The 26,519-nt window shown below is 41.5% G+C and overlaps 3 protein-coding genes across 16 annotated transcripts; 1 reads left to right on the top strand and 2 right to left on the bottom strand.

The window, feature by feature from the left end:
- Positions 1-1,165: 1,165 nt before the first annotated feature.
- On the bottom strand, positions 1,166-16,851 carry dgcr2 (DiGeorge syndrome critical region gene 2). Of its 14 annotated transcripts, none has more exons than XM_036977420.2 (12): positions 16,500-16,829; positions 13,711-13,792; positions 9,211-9,243; positions 7,545-7,667; positions 6,118-6,204; positions 5,736-5,946; positions 5,545-5,621; positions 5,220-5,402; positions 4,781-4,984; positions 4,391-4,543; positions 3,925-4,161; positions 1,166-3,779 (listed from the first exon to the last, which is right to left on the bottom strand). In XM_036977420.2, exons 2-12 carry the CDS (start codon positions 13,772-13,774, stop codon positions 3,544-3,546), a joined length of 1,608 nt encoding a protein of 535 aa, XP_036833315.2. In that variant the 5' UTR covers positions 13,775-13,792; positions 16,500-16,829; the 3' UTR covers positions 1,166-3,543. The 14 variants fall into 14 exon arrangements, with proteins under 14 accessions (XP_036833315.2, XP_090090868.1, XP_090090871.1 ...); XM_090234742.1 differs by having other exon boundaries at positions 4,391-4,540; positions 16,500-16,819; XM_090234745.1 differs by having other exon boundaries at positions 4,826-4,984; positions 16,500-16,780.
- Positions 16,852-17,033: 182 nt separating this feature from the next.
- LOC110523738 (splicing factor ESS-2 homolog) lies at positions 17,034-25,600 on the bottom strand. The gene is made up of 10 exons (XM_021602703.3): positions 24,980-25,600; positions 23,407-23,575; positions 23,207-23,296; positions 22,137-22,303; positions 21,851-21,968; positions 21,332-21,465; positions 21,059-21,161; positions 20,768-20,877; positions 20,546-20,661; positions 17,034-19,860 (listed from the first exon to the last, which is right to left on the bottom strand). The coding sequence occupies exons 1-10, from the start codon at positions 25,115-25,117 to the stop codon at positions 19,581-19,583; spliced, it is 1,425 nt and encodes a 474-aa protein (XP_021458378.2). The 5' UTR covers positions 25,118-25,600; the 3' UTR covers positions 17,034-19,580.
- On the top strand, positions 17,037-19,031 carry LOC110523740 (testis-specific serine/threonine-protein kinase 1-like). Its single transcript, XM_021602705.3, has one exon. The coding sequence runs from the start codon at positions 17,883-17,885 to the stop codon at positions 18,963-18,965; it is 1,083 nt and encodes a 360-aa protein (XP_021458380.3). The 5' UTR covers positions 17,037-17,882; the 3' UTR covers positions 18,966-19,031.
- Positions 25,601-26,519: the final 919 nt, after the last annotated feature.

A 26,519-nucleotide genomic window follows, 5' to 3' on the forward strand; every position in this document is an offset into this window, starting at 1 on the left:
GAAGAAGCAAAAACAGTTGTGTTCAAATTAATAAAATAAAAAAAATAAAAACAGAAATACCTTATTTACATAAGTATTCAGACCTTTTGCTATGAGACTCGAAATTGAGCGCAGGTGCATCCTGTTTCCAATGATTGTCCTTGATGTTTCTACAACTTGATTGGAGTCAACTTGTGGTAAATTCAATTGATTGGACATGATTTAGAAGAAAAGGCACACATTTGTCTATATAAGGTCCCACAGTTGACAGTGCATGTTAGAGCAAAAACCAAGCCATGAGGTCGAAGGAATTGTCCGTAGAGCTCAGAGACAGGATTGTGTCGAGGCACAGATCTGGGGAAGGGTCCCAAAATAATTATGCAGCATTGAAGGTCACCAAGAACACAGTTGCCTCCATCATTCTTAAATTTAAGAAGTCTGGAACCACCAACTCTTCCTAGAGCTGGCTGGCCGCCCGGCCAAACTGAGGGGGGGGGGGGGGGGGGGGGGGGGGGTCAGGGAGGTGACCAATAACCGATGGTCACTTGAGCTCTAGAGTTCCTCTGTGGAGATGGGAGAACCTTCCAGAAGGACAACCATCTCTGCAGCACTCCACCAATCAGGCTTTATGGTAGAGTAGCCAGATGGAAGCCACTCCAGAGCCAGGACATTAATCCAATCACCATCTCTGGAGACCTGAAAATAGCTGGGCAGCAACGCTCCCCATTCAACCTGAAAGACCTTGAGAGGATCTGCAGAGAATGGGAGAAACTCCCCAAATACAGGTTTGTCAAGCTTGTAGCGTCATACCCAAGAAAACTCAAGGCTGTAATCGATGCCAAAGGTGCTTCAACAAAGTACTGAGTAAAGGATCTGAATACTTATGTAAATGCGATAGAAAAAAAATAAATCCTGTTTTTGCTTTGCCATTAAGGGGTATCGTATGTAGATTGATTAAATTGTCCCCCCACACCCTCAATTTTAGAATAAGGCTGTAACAAAATGTGGAAAAAGTCAAGGGGTCTGAATATTTTCCAAGGCACTATATAGCGTAGGCAGAAGCAGGTAGCCCTATTCACCCACTGCGGTCAAGTGCGCAGTCAACCATCTATGGTCTCAAGTTCTCTGCTAAAACTACAGGCTTAACCTTCTCAGAGTCCTTACCCAAATTGAGACAACAGGCATCTGTCCTTCATGATACAATTTATTTGGCATTTGGTTAGATGTACATCCACCCCAGAAAAATACATAAAACCCCCTGCAAAAGAAGCAACAAAAATGTTACAATTTAAAAGCTATGAAATGAAAGAGAATACAACTAATGTATCAACGGTTGCATTTTACATGTTCTAACTCACTGAACATGTCGATAACAAAATCAACTACAGTTTAAATCCAGCAGTTGGGGATGGAGTAGGGGTTCCAATGCATTTATCTATATCAACCTGTAGGCAAGCCTCTGAGCTAAGCCTGGGCAAAGATGAGCAGAACTTTGATTAAATGATAAAATCTGTTGGAAACCTCAGCATGCCTAAAGACTAAAACATGCACTATAGGCCCTAAAACAAGCTGAAAACACACTCAAACCCAATATTGAGATCTGACCCCCAAACACGCATGCACACACCAAAGTTTAAGATTTTTTTTTTTTTTTAACAATTCAAGACATTATTTTCTTGGATAATCCACAAAAGGATTGTCTATGCTAAAAAAAGAAAAGTAATACAAAACTTGAGACCTACCAAAGAGAAGGAAAAAAATGCTACATACAACACATAGTACACACAAAGCTGCAATTCTCAAGATATCTTCACCCATTTCATTGCTGCTGGTGATAGACTAAAGCCATATAGATGACCATGCTATGCAGATCCTGGCTGGTAAGGGCTTGGACTAAAATGACTCCAAAACCCTCATAGGGGCCTTTGTGCTTTCATAGGCCTGGCATTGTAGCCGTCCAACTCCTATGACCATTCAACGCCACAGGTGAACAAGCAACAGGGCTCTCACAGGTCTACAGTATATACATCAGGAGTGTAAAGAATGATTGTCATAATGGGGACAAATTGTGGTTTTCCTAGTAGCTTTTTCACTACCGCGTTAGACTTTCCTGTCCGTCATCATGAAACAGGAGAAAGGTGGTTGACCACTCAATCCCATATAGGCTACTATTAAAACCTAAACAGGTAAATCCCCAATGTCATGTTATAGTCTGAATCTTAACTACACTAACATGACAATGTACATTGGTAAGAAAAGAAATACAGCAGATCCAAATGGCTTCCAAAAATGAGAATTGATGTGTACATAAACCCTCACACATACGTACAGACAGTTGAAGACAGAATTAATTTAGTATTCATTGTTATTATCATTTCATGAGAACACTTTTTCAGCTTAAGAAGTTCACTTCTACAAATTTCATGAGGGGGTATAAAACAGTAAGTTACCCTTACACATCCCTAGGAGCTACAACTGAAAAGCTAACCTTCATTCACCATTCATTGACATGCTCTTTCATGAGGTGAACTCATTGACCATCAATGTTCAGATCCCACAACAAGCAAGTCACAGACTACTTCTTACCCAAGAAAAGGGCACAATACTCAACCTACTTCAATTAGAACTCATAAAATGAAATTCAATACTGTAGCAAGATTATTTGAAAAGTTGTAGCATTTTTACCTCAGAAAACACAGTAATAGCAGTGTGTTAGTTGGAGCTAACACTAACCGTACCTAAATATTTTTGCAAGGTTAAAAAACCTTTTGTAGCAGAACCTTTCATTTTTCTATTCAAATTTGTGCCATCAATCTGGAAGACGTCTTAGCATATCAGATTGATTGGAGAGTACAGAAATCCCAGTTCGGAGGCAGTGCTTGTGATGGAAAAATAATGCATTTCATTCATGGAGGAGACTTGGAGATCTAGTAGGGAGGGAGAGCAGAAGCACTCGATGCTTCGAGTTGTGTGTGTGATGCTCTCCAAGTCCAACAAATGACAATCCAAGCTCTGCCTCCAGGATATAAGCAAAAAGACGCAAGCCATCTACCCCCTCCATTATTACCTGGTGTAATGCCTGAGGGAGTACTTACATCAGGGGCAATCTGGAGCATCAAGCTCAAACAATACAATTGAAAAGCTTTGTCCAATGAAAAAAAGAAGCAGAAACTCAACCTCCTCGGCCCAGTGTAGTGCGGTTAGTTCTCTGTACAGAATAATCAGTCTTCCAGAGCCTTCTTCACCTGTAGGAAAGTGATCTGCTTCACACCATTTTCTCCAAGTTCAACTGACAGACACCGACCGGTTTCAGTTCACCTGTTTAAGAAACACATCAGTCCGATTCTCCTCACCGCTGCACACCTCAAGGAGTAGACTGGTCCCTCAATCCATCCTGATAATCTCTACCCTCTAATGCCATTCCAGTCTCTTCTCACCCTCTCCTCTAACTAATGGACCAGTCCGCTCCAGTCCACCCTCCATATGATGGACCCGTCTGACACTGTCCACCTCTCTCAATCTGAGGGTCCAGACCGTAGCAGTTCCCCTCCCCTCATCTCAGTCCTATACCATGGTGCTGAGGGAGGAGCTGCTACTGCAGTCTGCAGGCATGGAGTCAGGGGCGTGGCCGTCAGTGGAGGTGTCAGGCTCCACCAGGAGGGTACTGCTGTCGATGGAGTCCTCCCGCTCCTGGGAGGACATTGGCACAGAGTCTGGCTCGGGGACAGGTGGTGGGGCATCCGTCATGGCATCTACCACATCCCTCATCTGACTTGGGATCATCTGAACTCCATGACGTGCTGTGGAGAGCAGTGAGGACAGGGTTCAGAAACAGCTAGATACTTAACATTGTGTCTAATAATAATCACAACTGTTCTATCACAGGAAGTGAGTAAATCATGGTATCAACAACACAGGGTGGTCCATAAGTTATTTTAGGCCTACCCAGGTCCATATAGAGAAAGCTGTCGGGGTTGATGGAGGCTTCGTAGGGAGGAGGGGGGTCGTCTGGGTGCTGGATGTCTGGGTATTTGTAGGCAGCGTAGGGTGGGGGAGGTTCCTGGAAATGAAATGCACCTCCCTCTCCATCATCAGAGAGGTGCAGGGGAGTGAGACCAGTGCCAAAAGCATCTGGGCCATAGTCAAAGCCTGGGACTCGCCGCCCAAGGTTGAAATGATGCACTGAAGATAAGAGAGAAGGAGACAACATTTCCACTAATTGAAACCAATGTAGACGGATACTCACAAATAAAATGTGAATACACTGAAGTACTGGAGACTAATACAGGCTAGCTAGGAGAGGTGTTCCGGGTTTGTTAAAAAGGCCAAAAAGGGCTGTTTTTTTCAAGGGATGGCAGTGAGCTTGGTGACATACGTTGTTCGTATGAGTGTGATAAAATACGCTGCTTACGGTTTCCTCCAATGAGTGTTTCGATGCGCTCGCGTCTGCGTTGCCGGAGCCTGTGCACCATGAACAGCAGCAGAGAGAGGATGAGGAAGGAGGAGACACAGCTGACGATCAGACGCATCCCACTGGCCATGGAGTCAAACAGGTTGCTGCCTTCTGAAAGAGAGTGTCCAGATTTTAATACAATTCATATGTTTACATTTTAATAATTTTATACAACCGTTTCTCAACTTTTGTCCTTTTACTTCCATCTTCTGAAACTACAGGGACAAACATTGAGGCACATGACAAGTGAGATGTGTTAAGAGCGCCACCTTGTGGGACATTCAAACACCCATAGTTTCTATTTTATTTTTTTAAAAATAGGGAATTGTGTGAGTGTTTAGGCAGTACCTGGGTCCAGGCAGGTGAACTTGCAGCACTCCTTGGGGTCCTTACCGAAGTGCTTGCAGCCCTCCGGCCGATTACACAGTGCGGCCACACACATCTCTGGCTCGCCGTCGTGACATGTGCAGCTCAGGCACGGGTCTTCCCCCTTAGGCGTGAAGTAGTACCCCTCAGTCACCACCTGGTCCTTTATGTCCACACATGTCTGCCCTGTTACAGAAAATCAAAGGTTTACAACCAGAACCAAACAAACTACACTTAAACTAACTGAGGATGCTGGACTTCCCTAATTTACATACGCATTACAGCACCCAATATTTTCTATGCAGAATTATGACTCAAAACAACCAGATTTCCACTGAGCATCTACACTTGTTACAATTAAGCTACTTTGATCTCCTGTGAAGCTACATAGGTCATTGGGTTTTAATAAGAGCAGACATACTCCTCTTGCACAGGAAAGGGAACTTCTTGTAGCAGTTCTCGGCATGCCAGCTGTGAAGGCCGCGCTCGTTCATGCTCTTGATCTGGAAGCGCTGCAGCTGGGCACAGAATACGTTGTCCTGGGTCGGAGATGCCTCTCCAAATTTAGTCAGGCCCTCCGGGGGGAGGAACACCTGCATTGACCCTGAAGAGGAACAGAGAAGGGAACAAGATTAACCTAAACCAAATACAGGTTTATTGCTTTGGTTGTTTGAGCATGACAATGAGTGCTCCTTGAGTTCAGCTGCTCCCTTTTGCCTATTTTCATTCATATTAACTGCACCCACCTTTATAAGCCACCTCCCAACGGCCCTCCAGTGAATGGTTCCGATTGGTTATGACATACTGGTAACCCACCCAGAACCTGAATCAGAGAGAAATTGGATGAAATAATGACTATGGGACAGTAAAGCATCAGCCTTCAGATCAACACTATATCACATCATGTAACACATCCTTATAGCAAACACATACTCACTTGCACTGGTCTCTGCGCTCGCACACTTTCTCGTCGAAATCCACCTCAATCTTGAGGATGAACTGCAGTTCCTCGTTGGTAACGAAAGTTGCCAACGAGCCATTGACTTTCTGGCATGTGTCCACAGCTTGCCAGTAGTTCTCGTTCCTCAGGTATACCTTGTAGCAGCTGGCTGTCTTCTCGTAGTGATGCCACCCACTTGGGCACTTTTCTGTGGAGAGGAAAGGTGCTTTAGCGCTCCTACAGTGTCCAGTAACAAAAGCTTTCCATCTGTTCTTTTAGCAACACTTCCAGTAGTTTAGATACTGTTTTAAAATCTCTCTAGCGCATCTTAGATGAGTACTGAGTGAATGACTGATGAGGTAGTTAGGTGGGGTCTTACTGTTAAAGCGCATCGGCTGGGCCACGCCGATGACATCTTCCACTTGGTCAAACTCATTGGCAAAGTGAAACGTCTCATCCTTCATGGCTGTAAGGGAGGATCCGAGACAGAGAGATACCAGAGTAATCAGTGTTTCAATAAAAGGAATGTAGTGGCTACTGGCTGAAGATCATAAAAAAACCTTCTGAAGACAACTTTGTTTGGACTCAAGGAACTTCTTATTAGGGGATGGAGAAACTGCCTTTTTAACCCAGTCACAAGTCATCAACATTAGTTATTTTTCATGACAAGAAATAGTCCAATGTTGACTGCTTTTGCTACAATTGATCAATAATGTAATTTGCACACAGTCCAGATGAAACAAGATGGCCGTGTTATGGAGGTCAGATGCTGTGTGTGTACCCAATCCTTTCCAGAATTCCTATAATGTGATCAGCGCTAGTTCAGGAATTAAGTAGCGGAAACAATAGGATTTCCTTCTATCGCTTACTACTGCAATATCTAACCACATTAAAGTTATACAGCTGCACCATTGAGAGCATCTTGGCTTGCTGCATCACAGCTTGGTATGGCACCTGCATAGTCCTCGATCGCAAGGCGTTACAGAGGATGGTGCGGACAGCCCAGTACATCACTGGGGCCGAGCTCCCTACCATCCAGGACCTCTATACCAGGCTGTGACAGAGGAAGGCCCGGAAAAATTGACAGAGCCCTGCCACTCAAGCCATAGACTGTTCTCTCTGCTACCACACAAAAAAGCTGTACCGGAGCACCAAGTCTAGGACCAAAAGGCACCTGAATAGCTTCAACCCCCAAGCCATAAGACTTCTGAACAGTTAATCAAAATGGTTAACCAGACTTAAAAACTCTCTTACACGGACTAAGCACACTCACTGGACCCTACCCACATGCTCACACTCTCCACATAAACAGAGTAACAGAAGTGTATCTATCCTAATTGCATAGTCACTTTAACCCCTACCTACATGCTCTATTTTTATTTGCAAATTCTTAATCTTTTAAAAACGTGTTTTGCATTGTTGGGAAAGGGCTCGTAAGTAAGCATTTCACAGTAGTCTACACCTTTTGTATTTAGCACATGTGACGTAAAAAAATACATTTGATCTCCCCAAAACTGATCAAAAAAAAAAAAAAAGCTCTAAATGAAAGATGTTAACAAAACATATGCACGTATGAGTTCGTTGGTTCCCACGACATTTAGAAAGTTGTTTTCTAAGAAATCTGGAGCTGCTCTGACTGCTGTTTCAGATGAGCCTTATAGTATTGTGGGGAATGTAAGGAATCTCTGTCCTTCACTTTGGAGCATGCAACACAATATAAATGGACATAGAGTATCATGATTGTTAGGGAGGGGGACTAGAGTTCAGGATGAGGTCTAGGTACAGGGTTGAAGAGGTGTTACTCACGGGGGCAGTCCAACTCATCGCTCTTGTCCTCACAAGCAGTCCAGCCGTCACACTGCCAGGACAAGGGGATGCATTGCATCTTCCCACTGAGGCAGGCAAACTGCCCAGGGCTGCAGCGCAGCTCTGAAACACAGCACAGAGGGAGGCTAACATCACACAGCGCCCCCAGTAGTTTTGACATGGCCACTGCAACACAGCTCCTGGTCTCTCAGTTGAGTACCAACTATAAAAACACGAGTCTATGGGAGATTGAGCATTTCCAACTTTTAGGATCATTACTTAGACACTTGCCCCTGTCTAGTGATAAATAAGAAATAAGGTTTTCACCATTTATCATAAACATTACATTAACAATGCAACCGATGCTTAAAATAATGAACGTTTTCTGGGAAACAAAATTAATAAAAAGAAAGCATCAAGGGAAAAACACAAAATATTTATTGGAATTCAGTTATGCAGCAATCTCTCTCAAGTATTCTGACAGAGTTCAATTCAGGTATGGTGGTTAAAATAGAATCAGAGTAGATACTAGCTATTAAACAAGACAAAATCCTTATAACTAGAAACAGTGGTCATCATTGCGAGTGCTATTGAGAACTGCGCTTAGAAACAAAAATATGAGAAACCGGAGAAATGAGGGACACGTATCAGGGCATAACAATTATCTAAAATAGGCTGCGATACACAAATGTATATAAAAACATTTTTTTTAAAGAATGGGTCATGACAGGCTAAGACAAGACATAGGCCTACTATATACCATTATTTTAGTGTCTAGCCATAAATGTAAGTGCCAAAATAAAAAATGTATGAGGGATGCAAAGTATTTTGAAAGCAGGTAATTCCACACAGGTGTGGTTCCTGAGTTAATTAAGCAATTAACATGCCATCATTCTTAGGGTCATGTATAAGAATGCCCAGTTGCCCATTAAATTTGGCTACAATGGCCAGAAGAGAGGGATCTCAAAGGAGCATAGGGGGTTTAAAGGGTGTGTCTCAGTCATCAGATCTCAACCCAATTTAACACTTCTGGGAGATTCTGGAGCATCTGGGACCGTTTTCCAACATCAATTAAACACCAAATTATTGTGGAAGTATGGCGTTGCATCCCTCAAATAGAGTTCCACACACTTCAAATCTGTGCTATGGCACACTGAAATGGTTCTGGTGGCTCAACGCCCTATTACAGACACTTGTTGGCATTTCCTTTATTTTGGCAGTTCTGTATATTCCTTAGTAACAAAGAAGCAGAGTTAAGTGGGTCAGCGTCTCTGTGCCATGTGTGATTAACATGAGACGTGCCACTGCATCAGGGGTTCTCCTGTGACAAGGCCTAGCTTTCTAAAGCAGTTAGAACTCTTCTCACTATGGCCCTGAGCAGATATAGGCCTGGCGTCTAGACAATCACACTGGATACTTTGAAGGTAGTTCAATATTGTTAAAGGAGTTGAATGCAGCAAAAAAAAAAAAAAAAAAAAAAAAAAAAAAAAAAAAAAAAAAAAAAAAACTGTTAAGAGTACATTTCTGAGTTCAATGGAAAAACAAAGCACTGCTGTGAATGGGAAAATTCAACAGAGGCACAAGCTGAGAATAGAGATGAGTAACCCAAATAGCTGGAGCCTGGCATACCTATACATCCACTGCACTAAGAGGAGATGCTGCTTACCTGACAATAATCTTGCCAGAGCTAGCCGTGGACCTGAAACAAAACAAAAAAGCAATTTCTGATGAACTAACCCTTTGAATCTCAAATTCCAGTTTGGAATGTTCCACCACAAAGTTTGAAGGGAACTGTGTGATGGCAGAGAAATGACAACATGTGAAAAAATGTTTTACCGAAAATGTCATTCGTATTTCATGTCGCACTCACTAGATACCATTTCTGAGCAAAGATCAATGTAACTGAGGAAACTATGGGTATTTAACCATCTGTTATTTTGATGTTTGAGTTGACCCAAAAGTCACCAGGACCACCCACTCTTCCAATAAATGTTGAACATTTTTGTTCTGTCTTTTTGTAATAACATCCCATTTACATGGACGCATAGAATGTATCCAAGGTTGGAGCCATACATTGTGTGTGTGTGTATGAATATATAAGAATATAGCCTAGGCTATTCACAACTAAGCAAGTCGGCCAAATCCACCCGTCTTTGTATTTATTAAAGGCCCCAATTAGCAGCAGCTACTCTTCCTGGGATCCAGCAAGCTTAAGGTAGTTATATATTACATTTCATAACACTTTACCCAATACATTTAGTGTTCCCTCAGGCTACTACATATTTACAATACAACATCCATGTGCACGTGTGTAGAGTGCGTGTCTTATGTGTGCGTCTCAAAGTCCCAGCTGTTCCATAAGGTGTATTTTTATCCATTTTTTTTTACAATCCGATTCTACTGCTTGCATCAGTTACCTGATGTGGAATAGAGTCCCATGTAGCCATGGCTCTACTGTGCGCCTCCCATAGTCTGTTCTGGACTTGTTATAATCTCTACCCGGCACAGCCAGAAGAGGACTGGCCACCCCTCATAGCCTGGTTCCTCTAGATTTCTTCCTAGGTTTTGGACTTTCTAGGGAGTTTTTTCCTTGCAACCGTGCTTCTACACCTGCATTGCTTGCTGTTTGGGGTTTTAGGCTGGGTTTCTGTACAGCACTTTGTGACATCAGCCGATGTAAGAAGGGTTTTCTAAATACATTTGATTGATTGAAGGGACCTCTGGTGGCAAGTCTTGTTGGGTATAAATGGGTGTCCGAGCTGTGTGCTCGGTAGTTTAAAACAGTTTAAAACAGACACCTCGGTGCATTCAGCATGTCAATCTCTCCTCCACTTTGAGCTATGAGAGATTTACATGCATATTAGTAATGTTAGCTCTCAGTGTACATTTAAGTGCCAGCCGTGCTGCCCTGTTCGGAGCCAATTGTAATTTTCAGAGATCCCTCTGTGGTACCTGACCACACGACTGGTGCGACAAATCTAGAACCTGCCTTGTTGATAATGTTGTTAAAAAGGCAGAGCACCACTTTATTATGGACAGACTTCTCCCGATCTTAGCTACTGTTGTATCAACATACTTTGACCATGACAGTTTACAAATGAGTTACTCCAAGCAGTTTAGTCACCTCAACCTGCTCAAATTCCACATTATTTATTACAAGATTTAGTTGAGGTTTAGTGGATGATTTGTCCCAAATACAATGCTTTTAGTTTTGGAAATATTTAGGACTAACTTATTCCTTGCCACCCATTCTGAAACTAACTGCAGCTCTTTGTTAAGTCTTGCAGTGATTTCACTCGCTATAGTAGCTGATGTGTATAGTGTTGAGTCATTCGCATACATAGACACTGGCTTTACTTAAAGCCAGGCACAATTCATTAGTAAAGATTGAAATAAGGGGCCCTAGATAGCTGCCCTGTGGAATTCCTGATTCTACCTGGATTATGTTGGAGGCTTCCATTAAAAAGAACACACTGAGTTCTGTTAGACAGGTAACTCTTTATCCACAATATAGCAGCGGGTGTAAAGCCATAACACTGACTATGATTGATAACGTTGTAAAAGCAGTACTGAAGTCTAACAAAACAGCTCTGACAATCTTTATCAATTTCGCTCAGCCAATCAGTTATTTATGTAAGTGCCATGCTTGTTGAATGTCCTTCCCTATCAACCTCTCACCCAGCCCCCGAATGAAAACCTTGAGGTTAAGTCAATAATAGGTTATTCCACCACTTGCAGTTTAACAGGTGATGGTTTATGAGGTTAGACAAATACACTACTTGGACAAAAGTGTTTGGACACAAGTGTTTGGACACCTGCTCGTGTTTGAACACCTGATATTCCAAAATCATGGGCATTAATATGAAGTTGGTCCCCCCATTTGCTGCTATAACAGCTTCCACTCTTCTGGGAAGGCGTACCACTAGATGTTGGGGACTTGCTTCCATTCAGCCACAAGAGCATTAGTGAGGTCGGGCACTGAAGATGAGCAATTAAGCCAGGCTCGCAGTCAACGTTCAAATTCATCACAAAGGTGTTCGAAGGGGTTGAGGTCAGGGCTCTGCAGGCCAATCAAGTTCTTCCACACCATCAACAAACCATTTCTGTATGGACCTTACTTTGTGCAAGGGAGCATTGTCATGCTGAAACAGGAAAAGGCCATCCCCAAACAGTTGCCACAAAGTTGGAAGCACAGAACTGTCTACAATGTCATTGTATGCTGTAGCGTTAAGATTTCCCTGCACTGGAACTAAGGGGCCTAGCCTGAACCATGAAAAACAGCCCTAAACCATTCTTCCTCCAAACTTTACAGTTGGCACCGAAACCATCAAAACACATTTCATGAAGCTCCCAACGAACAGGGGCAGTTTGGAACTGGGTAGTGAGTTTTGCAACAGAGGACAGACAATTTTTACGCAGTACGCGCTTCAGAACTCAGTGGTCCCATTCTGTGAGCTTGTGTGGCCTACCACTTCGCGGCTGAGTCGTTGTTGCTCATAGATGTTTCCACTTCCCAATAACAGCACTTACAGTTGACCGCGGCAGCTCTAGCAGGGCAGAAATTTGACGAACTGACTTGTTGGAAAAGTGCCATTCTATGACGGTGCCACGTTAAAAGTCTCTGAGCTCTTCAGTAAGGCCATTCTACTGCTAATGTTGGTCTATGGAGATTGCATGGTGGTGTGCTTGATTTTATACACCGGTCAGCAACGGATGTGGCTGAAATTGCAAATCCACTAATTTGAAGGGTTGTCCACATACTTTTGACCAAAAATAATGTTTCAAGGCAACAATCAACAATAGCTAGTCTAAATTATCTTTAGGTTACTTATTGGGACAATGAAACAATAGCTAACAAAAAACAGCAGCCCAGTCTTGTGTTGCTCATGCGACATAGCAATCGAAAGTTTGCTTTCGTGCCTATTTGCTAGCTGAAATGCAGCTTGCGAATTACAAAAAAGCAACAATTTCTACGATTTTACTGAGTTACAGTTCATAAGGTAATCAGTCAATTGAAATAAATGCATTAGGCTCCAATCTATGGATTTCACATGACTGGGAATACAGACATGCAACTGTTGGTCACAGATACCTTAAATAAAAAAGGTAGGGGGCATGTGTAACGGATGTGAAACGGCTAACTTAGTTACACAGCTCTTTTGCATAGAGTTGATCAGGCTGTTAATTGTAGCCTGTGGAATGTTGTCCCACTCCTCTTCAACGGCTGTGTGAAGTTGCTGGATATTGCCGGGCACTGGAACACGCAGTCATGCACGTCGATCCAGAGCATCCCAAACATGCTCAAAGGGTGACATGTCTGGTGAGTATGCAGGCCATGGAAGAACTGGGACATTTTCAGCTTCCAGGAATTGTGTTCAGATCCTAGCAACCTGGGGCTGTACATTATGCTGAAACATGAGGTGACGGTAGTGGATGAATGGCCCAGAAATGGGCCTCAGGATCTCGTCATTGTATCTCTGCATTCAACAAACAAAAAAAAGATTAATCAGCTGTCCTGTTGGCTGGTCTCAAGACGATTCCGCAGGTGAAGAAGCCGGATGTGGAGGTCCTGGGCTGGTGTGGTTACACGTGGTCTGCGGTTGTGAGGCCAGTTGGGCGTACAGCCAAATTCTCTAAAACGACATTGGAGGCGGCTTACGGTAGAAAAACAAACATTCAACTGCATGCTCCCTCAAAACATCTGTGGAATTGTGTTGTGTGACAAACTGACAAATGTGTGGCCTTTTTATCCCCAGCACAAGGTGCACCTGTGTAATGAGCATGCTGTTTAAGCAGCTTTTTTTTATATATATATGCCACACCTGTTAGGTGGATGGATTATATTGGCAAATGGGGACGTAGACAACAGGGACGTAAACAAATTTGTGCACAAAATTTGAGAGAAATAAGCTTTTTGTGTGTATGGAACATTTCTGGGATCTTATTTTAGCTCATTAAACCAACACTTTACATGTTGCGATTATATTTTTTTTCAGAATTAGCTATCTAGTAGTGTTGCACGGTATACCGAAACTTCTCTACTTTTCAATACTAGATGATGAAAATGTGTTACTTTCAGTACTTGTGTCAAATGTCTCACAGATCAAGCCCCGTTTATCAGCGCTGCCGACCCCTTATTATAGCTCACAGTCCCTGCTCCACTTACTCATTGCTAGCTGTAGCCAGTCCTGAGGAACCGCTTCACTCACTGGGAGTCTGGGATGCATCATGTCAGCTCCTCACTCATGCTACACAGAAGTTAACACACTTGAATAATGCGACACGGCGTGTAAAAATGTTGAAACAATATCCACACAGACTAGAACACTAAAATGCAAACCTATACCGGTAGCTTCCAGCTTTGTATGCCAACTTTCCTTGTTAGCTGGCAGCTAAAATCAATTCACTACCTTAGCACTTTGCGATAATATGCAAACCATAGCACAAAATATGCTGATTGATTTCAAAGCTGACAAAAAAAACACATTAATTCACAATTCGGTCTCTCTCCCTCTCACGTTTCTCCCAAAGATTATCACCGAGCCCCTCTTGCCTAGAGAAAAACAATGAATTGTCCCAATGGAAGGAAAACTGATTGTCATCTGTAGCCCCATGTAATCAGCCAAAACAAGCTCAATAAGCCAGTGCATGCATGCATTCCTATTGAATATGCATTCAATGGTATTGTGGATAGGCTACATCTTGTTAATCAATAGAGATTTACCAAACAAATAAATGCTTATCATATTGTTGCCGTTATATTGTTTTTACCAAAGTCAAATTGATTTATGCTTGCATAATTGATTCATTAATGCATAAATGGCTGTCTCTGAAAAATGACGTAAAAATGAATGTCCAATGTAATAATATTGAACTCAAAAGATGTCCAACAATTGAACAGGGCCCAGTTTCCCGATAGAGATGGAATTCAGGCTTACGATTGTTTTAGCGATGCCTCGTTCCAACGATGGCCAAAGACTTAACATGCATTTGCCAAAACACAAAGCAGGGAGAACATTCACTAAGAAAGTCAGCGCTGCTCTCAGATCAGCTTTATCCATTAAAATCTTACCTTAACATTATAATTATTCCACAATACTGACGATGGGTCTGCTCCTAGAAAGATATTACCACGGCGGCAAATTTTGAGGCGGCTTATTCTAATGCTTAGTTTACCCAATAATAATGCACAAAATAAAGATTTGGCACATCATTGCACACCTGGTGTTACACATCATAAAACAGAGGTAAAAATGACAGACAGAAGGCAGCCTACAATTAGCAAAATAGATCTCAATTGAATGAAAATGAAATTGATTTCAATATTGTTGAATTATATATGCTTATGTAACCTTTCTGAATGCAGTCATCTCAGTTCTCATTTGAAGCATATTTTTATAATTTATTTGCAGTGCAGTGACTAACTGAAATGTCACCTATTTTTTAGTTTTTAAACCAATTATTTGAATTCCCTTTAGTTTTTCTTTCCCCCTGTGAGGCCAATTTCTCAAAAAGTCAGACCTAGCCTGAACTGTGGGATATTGTAGGGAGTTTCCAACATGCCCATATTCTACATAGTTTTACGCATAAACCGTGGTATTAACTGTAATGACAATATTCCATTGAGCATCTACTTGTCCAGTCTGTTTTTCTTTTACGACTGCTACTGAAGAGACAAGAATGTGCGATTGTGAGAGAATATAGAGAGCAGCTGTTGCTTCGCCAGGTATCTATCTCTACCTGAAATATACAGTATCAATGTGATAGATAGTTGGTATTCAGCAGTCATACAAGTATGCCTTAGTTACTTTGAAGAACTACAAAATAGTGATTGTCAGACAGCAGCTCTATAGAAATCAGATGACTTGGAATGAAATAAAGTAATCAAATAAAACAAACGTAATATACAAAACTGAAATATTGTATTATTGTAAAGTAATGTAAATAAATGGTTAATAGGTGATAAGCAATAATGGGCAGTCACTACCATCATTGGACTTAATTGTTTTAAACTCAATCGAAACTGAACACGTGATTATTTTTTAATAATCGAAACGAACTTATTTTTAAAAAAAATTACTAACCGCTCAGCACTATTCGCTTGTTTGTAACAATTGCAAAGTGATTGGCAACTGTCTTTGTAGTCAACTTCTTAAAATGATCGGCGGTCAGAGACAGATAAACACATTGATTATATGTTTAAGCAGAAATCTGTGGTGACCCTTTGGGGAAAGCGTCTATGGACGCGCGTTGCTAGTTATTCTACTTGCGGTCGGTAAATAACGAGCGTTTTCATGTGCAACTTTAGTAATTTAACGATGGGTTTGGGAAACAGCTCGGAGATCTAGCGATAATCGGGCCCAGAGCAGTAACGTTAGCTAATTTACAACCTGGGTTTGTCTAGATCAAGTGCGATTGTGACTAATATTTTTTGCCGTGGTATCGAGTATTGCGATACTAAACCTGTTATCGAAGTCAAAATGCTAGTATGGTGACAAGACTAGTTAGTACTAGGTTCTGGAAATAAAGTGCAGCAGCTACAGCTAACGACGTTAGCTAACTAAAGCTGCTAACTAGTAACGTTAATGCTAAACTTTCATCGGGCTAGCTATAACTTGTAAACGTTCTCTCCAGCAAAGTGTAAACCATACCGACGATGGAACTGCAAAATGGATCTAACTAGTTACAAATCAATATTGATTAATGTCCCCATATAACTCATTTTAAAACAAATTATTTACGTTGGATAACTACGCAGTAAGTGGGCTAGTGAGCCAACACCGCGCGCTGTTCATCAAAGGCAGCGGCAAAAATTGAGACCAGTGGATAAGCTAGCTAGAAACGCCATTTACACTAGCTAAATTCCCTTAGAATTAGGCCCACCATAGCTCACGGGTATAACGTTACATACACGAGCAAGCTAGCTGACAACCAATTGCATTTCACCGGTCTTACCTGTTCGTGGTGGGTCTGTTAAAGTGAGGACGAAGAGCAAAGAGAGAAGGACGTAACTGCTGCTGTCAGCCTTTGGCAACATTTATCCTCCATTCATAGTAACTCCTCTACTTAGAAATAAAATAAACCAAGATCCAACGTTTGCTTCCGACCTATCAGCGCAAAAGATAGTTCCTAGCCATTCAAAAATATGAAAATATATGGTAGATAACGAGCTACATCCTTATTATTAAGCCCTGTTTTTCATTCGGCCTGTCCAACAATGTATTCCAGAACGGAAATAAAACAAGATGGCTCCGTCCTTCCATCACAACAATCCCAAACGGCCACAAAGCCTATCAGCTGGTGGGTTGGAGGCGGAGTTTTCTAAAGTTATTGTCATGCAGTCATTGGTTATTGTATACGAAATGTGTTACGGTCAATGACTGTATATATGAACGTTACAGTAACCTAATTGTGTCCAGAGTGATACAGTATTAATTTTCTATTAATCGGTTTGTTTTGAGTCATTGCAAATAATGCTACACAACCTAATGGCCAGCAGCATTTTTATTTTTTAAAACGTTTATTTTATCAGGGAGTCATACAGAGACCAAGGTCTATTTTACAGATGAGCCCTTAACTACATAAAATAGAGACATCAAAGTATAAATATAAATGCCAGCAGAAAGAAAACACGATAAGAAAAAACAAACACATCGATCAGTAATAAGGTCCTCAATCAGCTTTCTGAATTGCTAGAGGCACCAGAACATCAAATGTAATAACTTTTTTTAAAGATTGTTCCACAAATAAGGTGCAAGACCAAAGGAATTTCAAGAGTTGGCTATCCCTGATACCAGATGTGGTAACTCGTATGTCTAAAGTTTAGTAATGATGTTAGGTACCGTGGGACTGGTACAGGGATCCATATATGAAAACATAGCAATGTACCAACCTACGTGACATCAGAGGCCAACCAACTTTCTGTTAGAAAATGCAGTAATGAGTACTACAATTACCGCCTTTAAAAGTATTGTAAACATATTTATCATGGCTATTAAAATGTAATTGATCATTATGAAAATGGATGACGCCCGAGTAATTCCAAATTGGATGATCGTTCAAAAAAAATTCCCAGTCCGAGCTCATTTTCCCCCCAACGAGTTGTCATGAACGCACCATTATGGCGTACATAAATGGCTCTGCTTTTGAGGAATTAAACGTTCCATTTTGACACAAATTGATGTCATAGAAACAAACTTCACACGTAATTGCCCACGTTTATGATGATAAAATATTGAATGTTAGTAACATTGACCCCATGTGTATCTTTGATATTCAACTATGAACGGAGTTCAACATGGTGTCGATAATGGTGTAATAATTCAGGTCTGACTAGCCATGGATGACTCACTGGTGCTGAAGAAACGGGGATATACACTGGGCATCAGTTTAGGCGAGGGGTCATACGCCAAAGTAAAATCCGCGTATTCTGAGCGTCTGAAGACCAATGTTGCTATCAAAATTATTAACAGAAGAAAGGCGCCGGCGGATTTTTTGGAGAAGTTCTTACCCCGGGAACTGGAGATCCTTGCATCCCTAAATCACCGAAACATCGTCAAGACCTTCGAGATATTCGAGACTTCAGAAGGGAAGGTGTACATGATTATGGAGCTTGGTGTGCAAGGGGACCTACTAGAGTTCATCAAATTCAGGGGTGCTTTGCCCGAGGATTTCACCAGAAAACTGTTCAAACAACTGTCACTTGCAATACAATTTGCACACGACCTAGATGTTGTTCACAGGGACCTGAAATGTGAAAACCTGCTATTGGACAAAGACTTCAACCTCAAAGTGTCAGATTTTGGATTTGCCAGGAGGATCAATTATGATGATGCTGGACAAATGATTCTCAGCAAAACATTCTGTGGCTCTGCAGCCTATGCAGCACCAGAGGTATTACAGGGGCTCCCATACAATGCCAAAGTGTATGACGTTTGGAGTATGGGGGTCGTTCTATTCATCATGCTCTGTGGGTCTATGCCCTATGATGACTCCAATATTAAGAAGATGCTGAAGATTCAGAAAGAGCATCGCGTTGACTTCCCACGCAGCAAAACTGTCCCTACAGAGTGCAAAGACCTGATGTATCGCATGCTTAATCCAGATGTAGCCCAGAGGATAGAGATCGATGATATCCTTGAACATGTATGGGTGCAGTCAAAATCCAAATCACATGATGGTTCTAAGAGACGAGAAGATGGCCCTTCATCTGAAGCTGCTTGCTCCAAAAAAGAAAGGAAGGGTGAAAGTAGTAAGCATCCTCATGGCAATGAGAACAAGAAAGGGGAAAAAGTGGAGGTTGAGGCAGAATTGGGCCCTAAACTTTCTGTGGAGGGCAAAAAGGCAGCTGAACCATCTAAGCACACCAAGAAAGAATCATCCCCAGATGCAAGGAATGACATCCCTGCTGATTCTTGTTGAAATGCTGGATTTTTTTCCACCAAATTAGTTACAAATAAATTAAGCATACATCTTTGTTAAGATTAACCATATAGACTTAGTTACATTTCTTCAGATGTTAAGTCTGCTATGATAAAAGGTGAGTGTCAACATTTCAGGTTTACAAACAAATCACTCAAAGGCATTTTTTAGGTTGAAAACTGAAATATTATATTGCAGGAAGAGGCATACAAAATAGAGGCTTACATGAACATTATATTTACAAAAATCAATGAAGCCTCATCGTAACATTCACTAAAATTCTAATCATTTTAGTCTATGTACAATTATGGGATCTCTCTGGAACCCACAGATTTCAGTAATCCAGTCTTGGAAGGTTTCAAACACAGTACAAGCTATGCCTTTCTTTCCAACACCCTAAGAACAGTAATGACCTGAGCTTTGCAACTATCCTTGAATTCAGAGTTTACATTTCGACTCTTTGCCCTTTGTGCAGAGACTGTTCAAGTCATAAAAGTCCATAAAATCCAGAGGGAGGGCATGGGTTGGGGTAGAGAGAAACACCCCATGGCCAGTAATTTGCTTGAGTTCACTTCCTCAAGATAACTGTTCTTTCTCAATTTTGCTTTACCACGGTCAGAAGAAGTCAGAGGCTTTCCTTCTCTTGGGGAGCTGCAGTAGGTCGTCTGTGATGGACGCTGGGTCCTGCGAGGCGGGGGTCCTGGCTTTGCTTGGTGTCGGAGTGCCTGAGGGAGTGACTGGACCACCCAGGGGGGTTTTGGAGCCTGCTCCTCTGTGTGTGGGTGATGGTGTGTAGCTTGCCCTTAGAGCTTTATCTGTGTATTTGCTGGAGGTCCGGTTTACAAGCCTCTGAAGGGCAGGGGTCAATGCTGGGCTCAGGCCTTTTGGTGTGAGACTGCAAGACAGAAATTAGGTCAAAAATAATTAATACAATCATTTAAAAATGACTAAGAATTGTGTATAACCAGTGGTGGAAAAAGTACCCAACTGGCATACTTAAGTAAAAGATACAGTAATAGAAAATGAGTCACCCAGTAAAATACTACTTGAGTAAAAGACAAAGTATTTGGTTTAAAATATACTTAAGTATCAAATGTAAATGTAATTGCTAAAATATACTTAAGTATCAAAAGTAAAAGTATAAATAATTTCAAATTCCTTATATTAAGCAAACCTGCACTATTTTTTATTTTTGGATAGCCACGGACACTCCAACACTGAGATAATTTACAAATGAAGCATTTGTGTTTAGTGAGTCCACCAGATCAGATGCAGTAGGGATGACCTGGGATTTTCCTGTCCTGCTAAGCATTCAGAATGTGGTAGTACTTTTGGGTGTCAGGGGAAATGTATGGAATAGAAAGTACATTATTTTCTTTAGGAATATAGTGAAGTAAAAGTAAAATGTCAAAAATATGAATAGTAAAAATACCCCAAAAGTACTTTACACCACTATGTATAACAAGAGGTCATAGAAATGAGCTGTGGAGGATTTTTTAAAGATTTTTTAAAAAATCAGCTTTTGCTAAATACAAATTACCAAAGCAATGCACTTATGTAAATCATCCATCAGTTTTTACCTTGCAAGATTTTCTGTGACCTTTCGCAATGCTTCTTTCTTCTTTGCCCGGTTTTTGGCTGCAGCCTCATTGGCCATTTTCAAACCCAACCGCTCTCTTCTTCCTGGTTCTGGAATCTGTGTGTGAAATTCTCTCAGGTTAATCAATTATTCCAAAACAAACCATTTTGGGGAGAAATCTCAGCAAAACAAAAATAAAGAACTGTTAGTCATCGGCTTGTACCTTGAACGATGGGCCAATATTCCGCTCTTGAAACGGTGAGTCAGACCCATCCAAGCGAAAGGGGGTGCTCTCTATCTCTCCCCAGGTCATCAAGGGGGACTCAGCCATACCTGATAGGACAATATCAGGTTAGAGTTTGGTTTTTATGCATTTGAGTGTTTTATGGAAGCCTCTAACATCACCAAATGCTGGAAAAACATATATTACCCAAAATATAAGTATTTCTGATAGTTATTTTCTAGTTGATAATATTGAAAATTATCTATACTTGAACATAACATAAATACTTACCTGGGGAAGGGCAGGGAGTTCCTTCAAACCCATATCCGTTAACATTAGGGGAATCCTGGGCATTAAGCTCTTTGCCATCTGGGCCTACTTTACCCTGTTTGAACTGGAGAAACACTAGCAATGTCAGATAAATCATTCAGGATCAATCCACTTCGTTAGATCTTTAGATACACTGATCTTAACATGTCTCAACTTTAAACTTTAAATCCCTTCACTAAAAATAGAATAAAACCATTTACTTAAAACCAATAACTTGTAAAACGAGGACTTTACCTGTGCATTGAGGGCTGCAGCCTGCTGAAGCTGGCATTTGTTAAGGGCTTTGCTGAAGGGGTCTCCCACAAAACGAGTGTTCTTGTGAATCACCTCCCTAGGCTTCTTGAAGAGGGTGTCATCATCCTTGACACCTTATTAAAAAAGATAAACTCAAGTAATTCAACCTCAAACACAATTAATTCAATCATGTAAGTACTAGCTTATCCTACACATACAGTGCATTCGGAAAGTATTCAGACCGCTTCACTTTTACACATTGTGTGACGTTACAGCCTCAATCTGCACACAATATCCCATAATGACAAAGCGAAAACAGGTATTTTGAATATTTGCAAATGTATTAAAATACATAAGTATTCAGACCCGTTACTCAGTACTTTGTTGAAGTTTTTTTTGGAATGCACTGCATGGTGTTGGTAGGTATGACTCCATGGCTTCATGCACCTCATACAGAGCTCATTAAATTCAAACAAGATAACAGGAACATTTCTCATGCAGGAAAACATCAATCCTCACCCTCTGGATAGTACATAAGGGCATTCTTTGCTTTGTACTCCCAGGTCTCTAGTCCTGCCTTTACACACTCAAGGGCTTGCTTCTCTGATGACGGCAGGGCAAGGTTTTCTTCATGCCGCTAAAAACAACAATAATCTCTGTTAATTGAAGGCAAAAAATAACATTGCTTTCAAATCAAGACATAACACTCCATTAGCATTACATACTTACACATTTGAGTAGTGTGCAATTCACATCAACAAAACGAGAGTTCAAACTATCAAAGGAGCGATTACGCCAAGTGTACCTGTTTAAATTCAGCCTCCGCCTCATATAACCACGAATGCCTCAACTTCTCCTTGTCTTCTGCTAGAACCATGATCTGTTCAAAGGATGCATTATCCTCGCTTGTGTTCTTAGCCAGGAAACGATCAAGACATGGCAGCTCTTTCTCCTCATCTCCTTCCTTATTCACTACAAAATACACAATATCAACAAACACAGGGATTAAGTATTATTGCTGTAATTACATTTGTTACATAGATAGGAGGGGTTGAGTTGAAGGGTGGGATTAAAAACAACAAGATAACTAATGTAAAATATACCATGGCTGTAAAATATATTTAGGTTCAGAACTTTTGTGAAGCAGCACTGTTTAAAATATATGGCAAAACAAATCAAACTGGATGGTCTTCAGAGATAGACGAGAGGGGTTGATGGTAGCTGAAGGATGGGATTAAAAAACAAACAAAAGGTAACTATTGTAAAAATACATTGTGTCCGTAAAATGTATATAGTATATATAAACTGGTTGTAGAAGCCAAAGTGTTGTTGTCCATTAGTTAACTCCAATTAGGGGAGAGGTGGTAGGTTTAGGAGAAAATATATTTCTAAATATGGGGGATTGGAAGTGATGCAGACAATTACATTGATGGAAGCTACAATCTGCGGTATTAAAGCTGATCCAGACCCTAAAAATGTGTGTGTGTGTGTGTGACCAATAAAAAAAGTTATTTACATAGTGCTATATAATAAATCAACTTTACATAGTACCATGTCCCGTGTTGCTCAGTTGGTAGAGCATGGCACTTGCAATGCCAGAGTTGTGGGTTTGATTCCCATGGGGGACCAGTACGAAAAAGTATGCCCTAACTACTGTAAATTGCTCTGGATAAGAGCATCTGCTAAATTACTAAAATGTATTATATAATAAATCAACAATCCAATGACCACTAGATCATAACAGCAGGAAGAGCTACTTTCTACATAGTCTTGAGAGCTAATGTAATGGTTTTCATAGTTAAAGTTCGGTGTCCTCAGACTGACTAGTGCTGTGAGTTGTGCCATTCTCAGTCACTATAGTGAACAATAACTTACCACAGTCTGCTCCTTTCTTGGTTTTGCCCAGTACAGAAGAGGGCGATCCAGGACGACCCTCTGGTGTCTCAAAAGAAGCTGGAGTAACATCTAAACAATCAAGTGGGGGGGATATTAGTATAACACCACTGCTGCATTCATAGACAACAAGTGCATTATGTGAAAAAGAGTATAGTGGACAGTTCACTTCTCTTACTCACATGGGGCATTGGAGAGTGGTGTGGACTTGGCTAAAGATGACCCATATTTAATGGATATCTCCCTCATCTTCCCAAGATCCCCATTTTCCTCAGCTTCAAGGTAGTCCTTCTGCGCTTGTAACTTTGTCACATCTGGAAAAAAGTCCCTCTGGATGATCTTCTCTAAATTCTGTTGAAAGTCATAAACAAGTTAGGAAGAAATTGGTAAATGTCAAAAGTATGTGGACACCTGCTCATCAAACATCTCATTCCAAAATCATGGGCATTCATATGGAGTTGGTCCACCCTCCTTTGCTGCTGTGACATCCTCCACTCTTCTGGGAAGGCTTTCCACTAGATGATGGAACATTGCTGCGGGGACTTCAAGAGCATTAGTGAGGTCGAGCACTGATGTTGGGCGATTAGACCTGGCTCGCAATCAGTGTTCCAATTCATTCTAAAGGTGTTCGATGGAGTTGAGGTCAGGGCTCTGTGCAGGCCAGTCAAGTTCTTCCACACCAATCTCAACAAACCATTTCTGTATGGACCTCGCTTTGTGCAAGGGAGCATTGTCATGCTGAAAAAGGAAAGGGCCTTCCCCAAACAGTTGCCACTAAGTTGGAAGCACAGAATTGTCTAGAATGTCATTGTATGCTGTAGTGTTAAGATTTCCCTTCACTGGAACTAAGGGGCCTAGCCCAAACCATGAAAAACATCCCCAGACCATTCTTTCTCATCCACCAAACTTTACAGTTGGCATGCATTGGGGCAGGTAGCGTTCTGGCATCCGCCAAACCCTGATTCATCCATCGGACTGCCGGATAGTAAAGCGTGATTCATCACTCCAGAGAACGATATTCCACTGTTTCAGAGTCCAAAGGCGGCAAACTATACAACACTCCAACCGCCACTTGATATTGCGCATGGTGATCTTAGGCTTGTGTGCAGCTGCTCAGCCATGGAAACCCATTTCATGAAGCGTCCAGAAAACAGTTCTTGCTGATTTTGCTTCCAGGGGCTGTTTGGAACTTAGTAGTGAGTGTTGCAACGGACAGACAGACAATTTTTACGTGATATGCGCTTCTGCACTCGGCGGTCCAGTTCTGTGAGCTTGTGTGGCCTACCACTTCATGGCTGGGCCGTTGTTGCTTCACAATGACAGCACCTACAGTTGACCGAGGCAGCTCTAGCAGGGCAGAAATTTGATTAACTTGTTGGAAAGGTTGCATCTTATGATGGTGCCACGTTGAAAGTCACTGAGCTCTTCAGTAAGACCATTCTACTGCCAATGTTTTCCTATTGAGATTGCATGGCTGTGTGTTCGGTTTTATATACATGTCAGCAACGGGTATGGCTGAAATTGCCGAATCCTCTCGTTTGAAGGGGTGTCTACATACTTGTGTATAACATCACCAGTATGTGTGTTTAATCACATTTACCTTTATTGACCTTAAAAAAAAATATTTGCACTAACACTATAGGCTTACTGCATTATAAACCAGCTGCAGGTAACGTTAGGATATAATCTGCACTGGCTAGCTAACGTTACCTACTGTAATATAACTCCGCTGTCTGTTCCACAACGGTAGGTTACCTCTATGTAGTTCTCTTCATCGAGCACCTTTCGATTTGTTTTCTTTGTTTCCTCGGGTGGCTGTCGAAGAGCAACTGTTGTTACAGGATTAGCTGGGACAAGGGTTCCAGACATCAGCGCCTTTCCAAATCCTTCCATTGTCGGTGGCTACTAGAAGCTAGAGAAATGCTCTGGGGCCTTGGCTTCTGTTTGTTAGCTAACGTCAGCTAGCTAGACCAAACCTCGCTGGAAAAACACGGATTATTTAAAAAATCCAGTTAGAAACTCTAAAGAGCCCCTGAAAATAGACGTCTGTGAATACCTTATTTTAATTCGCGTAGTAAAACTACCAAGAGTTCTTAGCTAATGTTTTGCTAATCAAGGAACCTCATGCGAACAACGTACACAACTCGACTGCGTGACTTCATCCGAAATTCTTCTTCTTCGATTATATTTAAGGCTGGTTGGCATCCAATAAATATTGCATTACCGCCACCTACTAGACTGGAGTTGGTGGCAGCATATAAATAAGTGCCATAAATAAATAACACACTCCACTATTTAAATCTATTTAGTCCTACTTCAGGCCAACAGCCTGAAAGGATGGGACACCACCACTTAGCACTCTGTAACTCTTCTAACATCAAATCTTGCACAGCCAAATACCTCTCTGCAGCCTCCACCACAACCTATATTTTCTGCGATTTATGTACCATCCCTGCAGTACAGTTGATAACCATTGTTTAAATGCCAAGTCCAATCTTACTGAAACATACAGTACCAGTCAAAGGTTTGGACACACCTACTCATTCAAGGGTTTTTCTTTATTTTTACTATTTTCTACTGTAGAATAATGTAGAATAATGGTGAAGACACCAAAACTGTGAAATCACATAGTGACCCAAAAAGTGGTAAACAAATCTAAATATATTTTATATAAGGTGCCACCCCTTGCCTTGATGACAGCTTTGCACACTCTTGGCATTCTCTCATCCAGCTTCACATGGAATGCTTTTCCAACAGTCTTGAAGGAGTTCCTACATATGCTGAGCACTTGTTTGCTGCTTTTCCTTCTTTCTGAGGTCCAACTCATCCCAAGCCATCTCAAATGGGTTGAGGTCAGGTGGTTGTGGAGGCCAGGATATCTGATGCAGCACTACATCACTCTCCTTCTTGGTCATAGCCCTTACACAGCCTGGAGGTGTATTGGGTCACTGTCCTGTTGAAAAACAAATGATAGCGCAAACCAGGTGGGGTGGCATATCGCTGCAGAATGCTGTGGTAGCCATGCTGATTAAGAGTGACTTGAATTCTAAATAAATCACTGATAGTGTCACCAGAAAAGCATCCGCACACCATCACACCTCCTCTTCCATGCTTCACGGTGGGAACCACACATGCGGAGATCATCCGTTCACCTACTTTGCGTCTCACATAGACATGGCGGTTTGAGCCAAAAATCTCAAATTTGGATTTATCAGACCAAAGGACAGATTTCCACCGGTCTATGTCCATTGCTCTTGTTTCTTGGCCCAATCAAGTCTCTTCCTCTTATTGGTGT

This window comes from Oncorhynchus mykiss, chromosome 5 (assembly GCF_057628025.1).
Source record: "Oncorhynchus mykiss isolate SJ-2025 chromosome 5, ASM5762802v1, whole genome shotgun sequence".
Lineage (NCBI taxonomy): Eukaryota > Metazoa > Chordata > Actinopteri > Salmoniformes > Salmonidae > Oncorhynchus > Oncorhynchus mykiss.

Coding starts and splice junctions, on each gene's coding strand:
- dgcr2 (XM_021602679.3), bottom strand. CDS start 16,581: ATGTTGCCAAAGGCTGACAGCAGCAGTTACGTCCTTCTCTCTTTGCTC. Junction 5,403..5,544: donor TTGGGAGGTGGCTTATAAAG/GTGGGTGCAGTT, acceptor GTTCCTCTTCAG/GGTCAATGCAGGTGTTCCTC. Junction 4,544..4,780: donor GTTCACCTGCCTGGACCCAG/GTACTGCCTAAA, acceptor ACTCTCTTTCAG/AAGGCAGCAACCTGTTTGAC.
- LOC110523738 (XM_021602703.3), bottom strand. CDS start 25,117: ATGGAAGGATTTGGAAAGGCGCTGATGTCTGGAACCCTTGTCCCAGCT. Junction 23,576..24,979: donor ATGAAGAGAACTACATAGAG/GTAACCTACCGT, acceptor GACTTTCAACAG/AATTTAGAGAAGATCATCCA. Junction 21,969..22,136: donor CGGAGGCTGAATTTAAACAG/GTACACTTGGCG, acceptor TGTTGTTTTTAG/CGGCATGAAGAAAACCTTGC.
- LOC110523740 (XM_021602705.3), top strand. CDS start 17,883: ATGGATGACTCACTGGTGCTGAAGAAACGGGGATATACACTGGGCATC.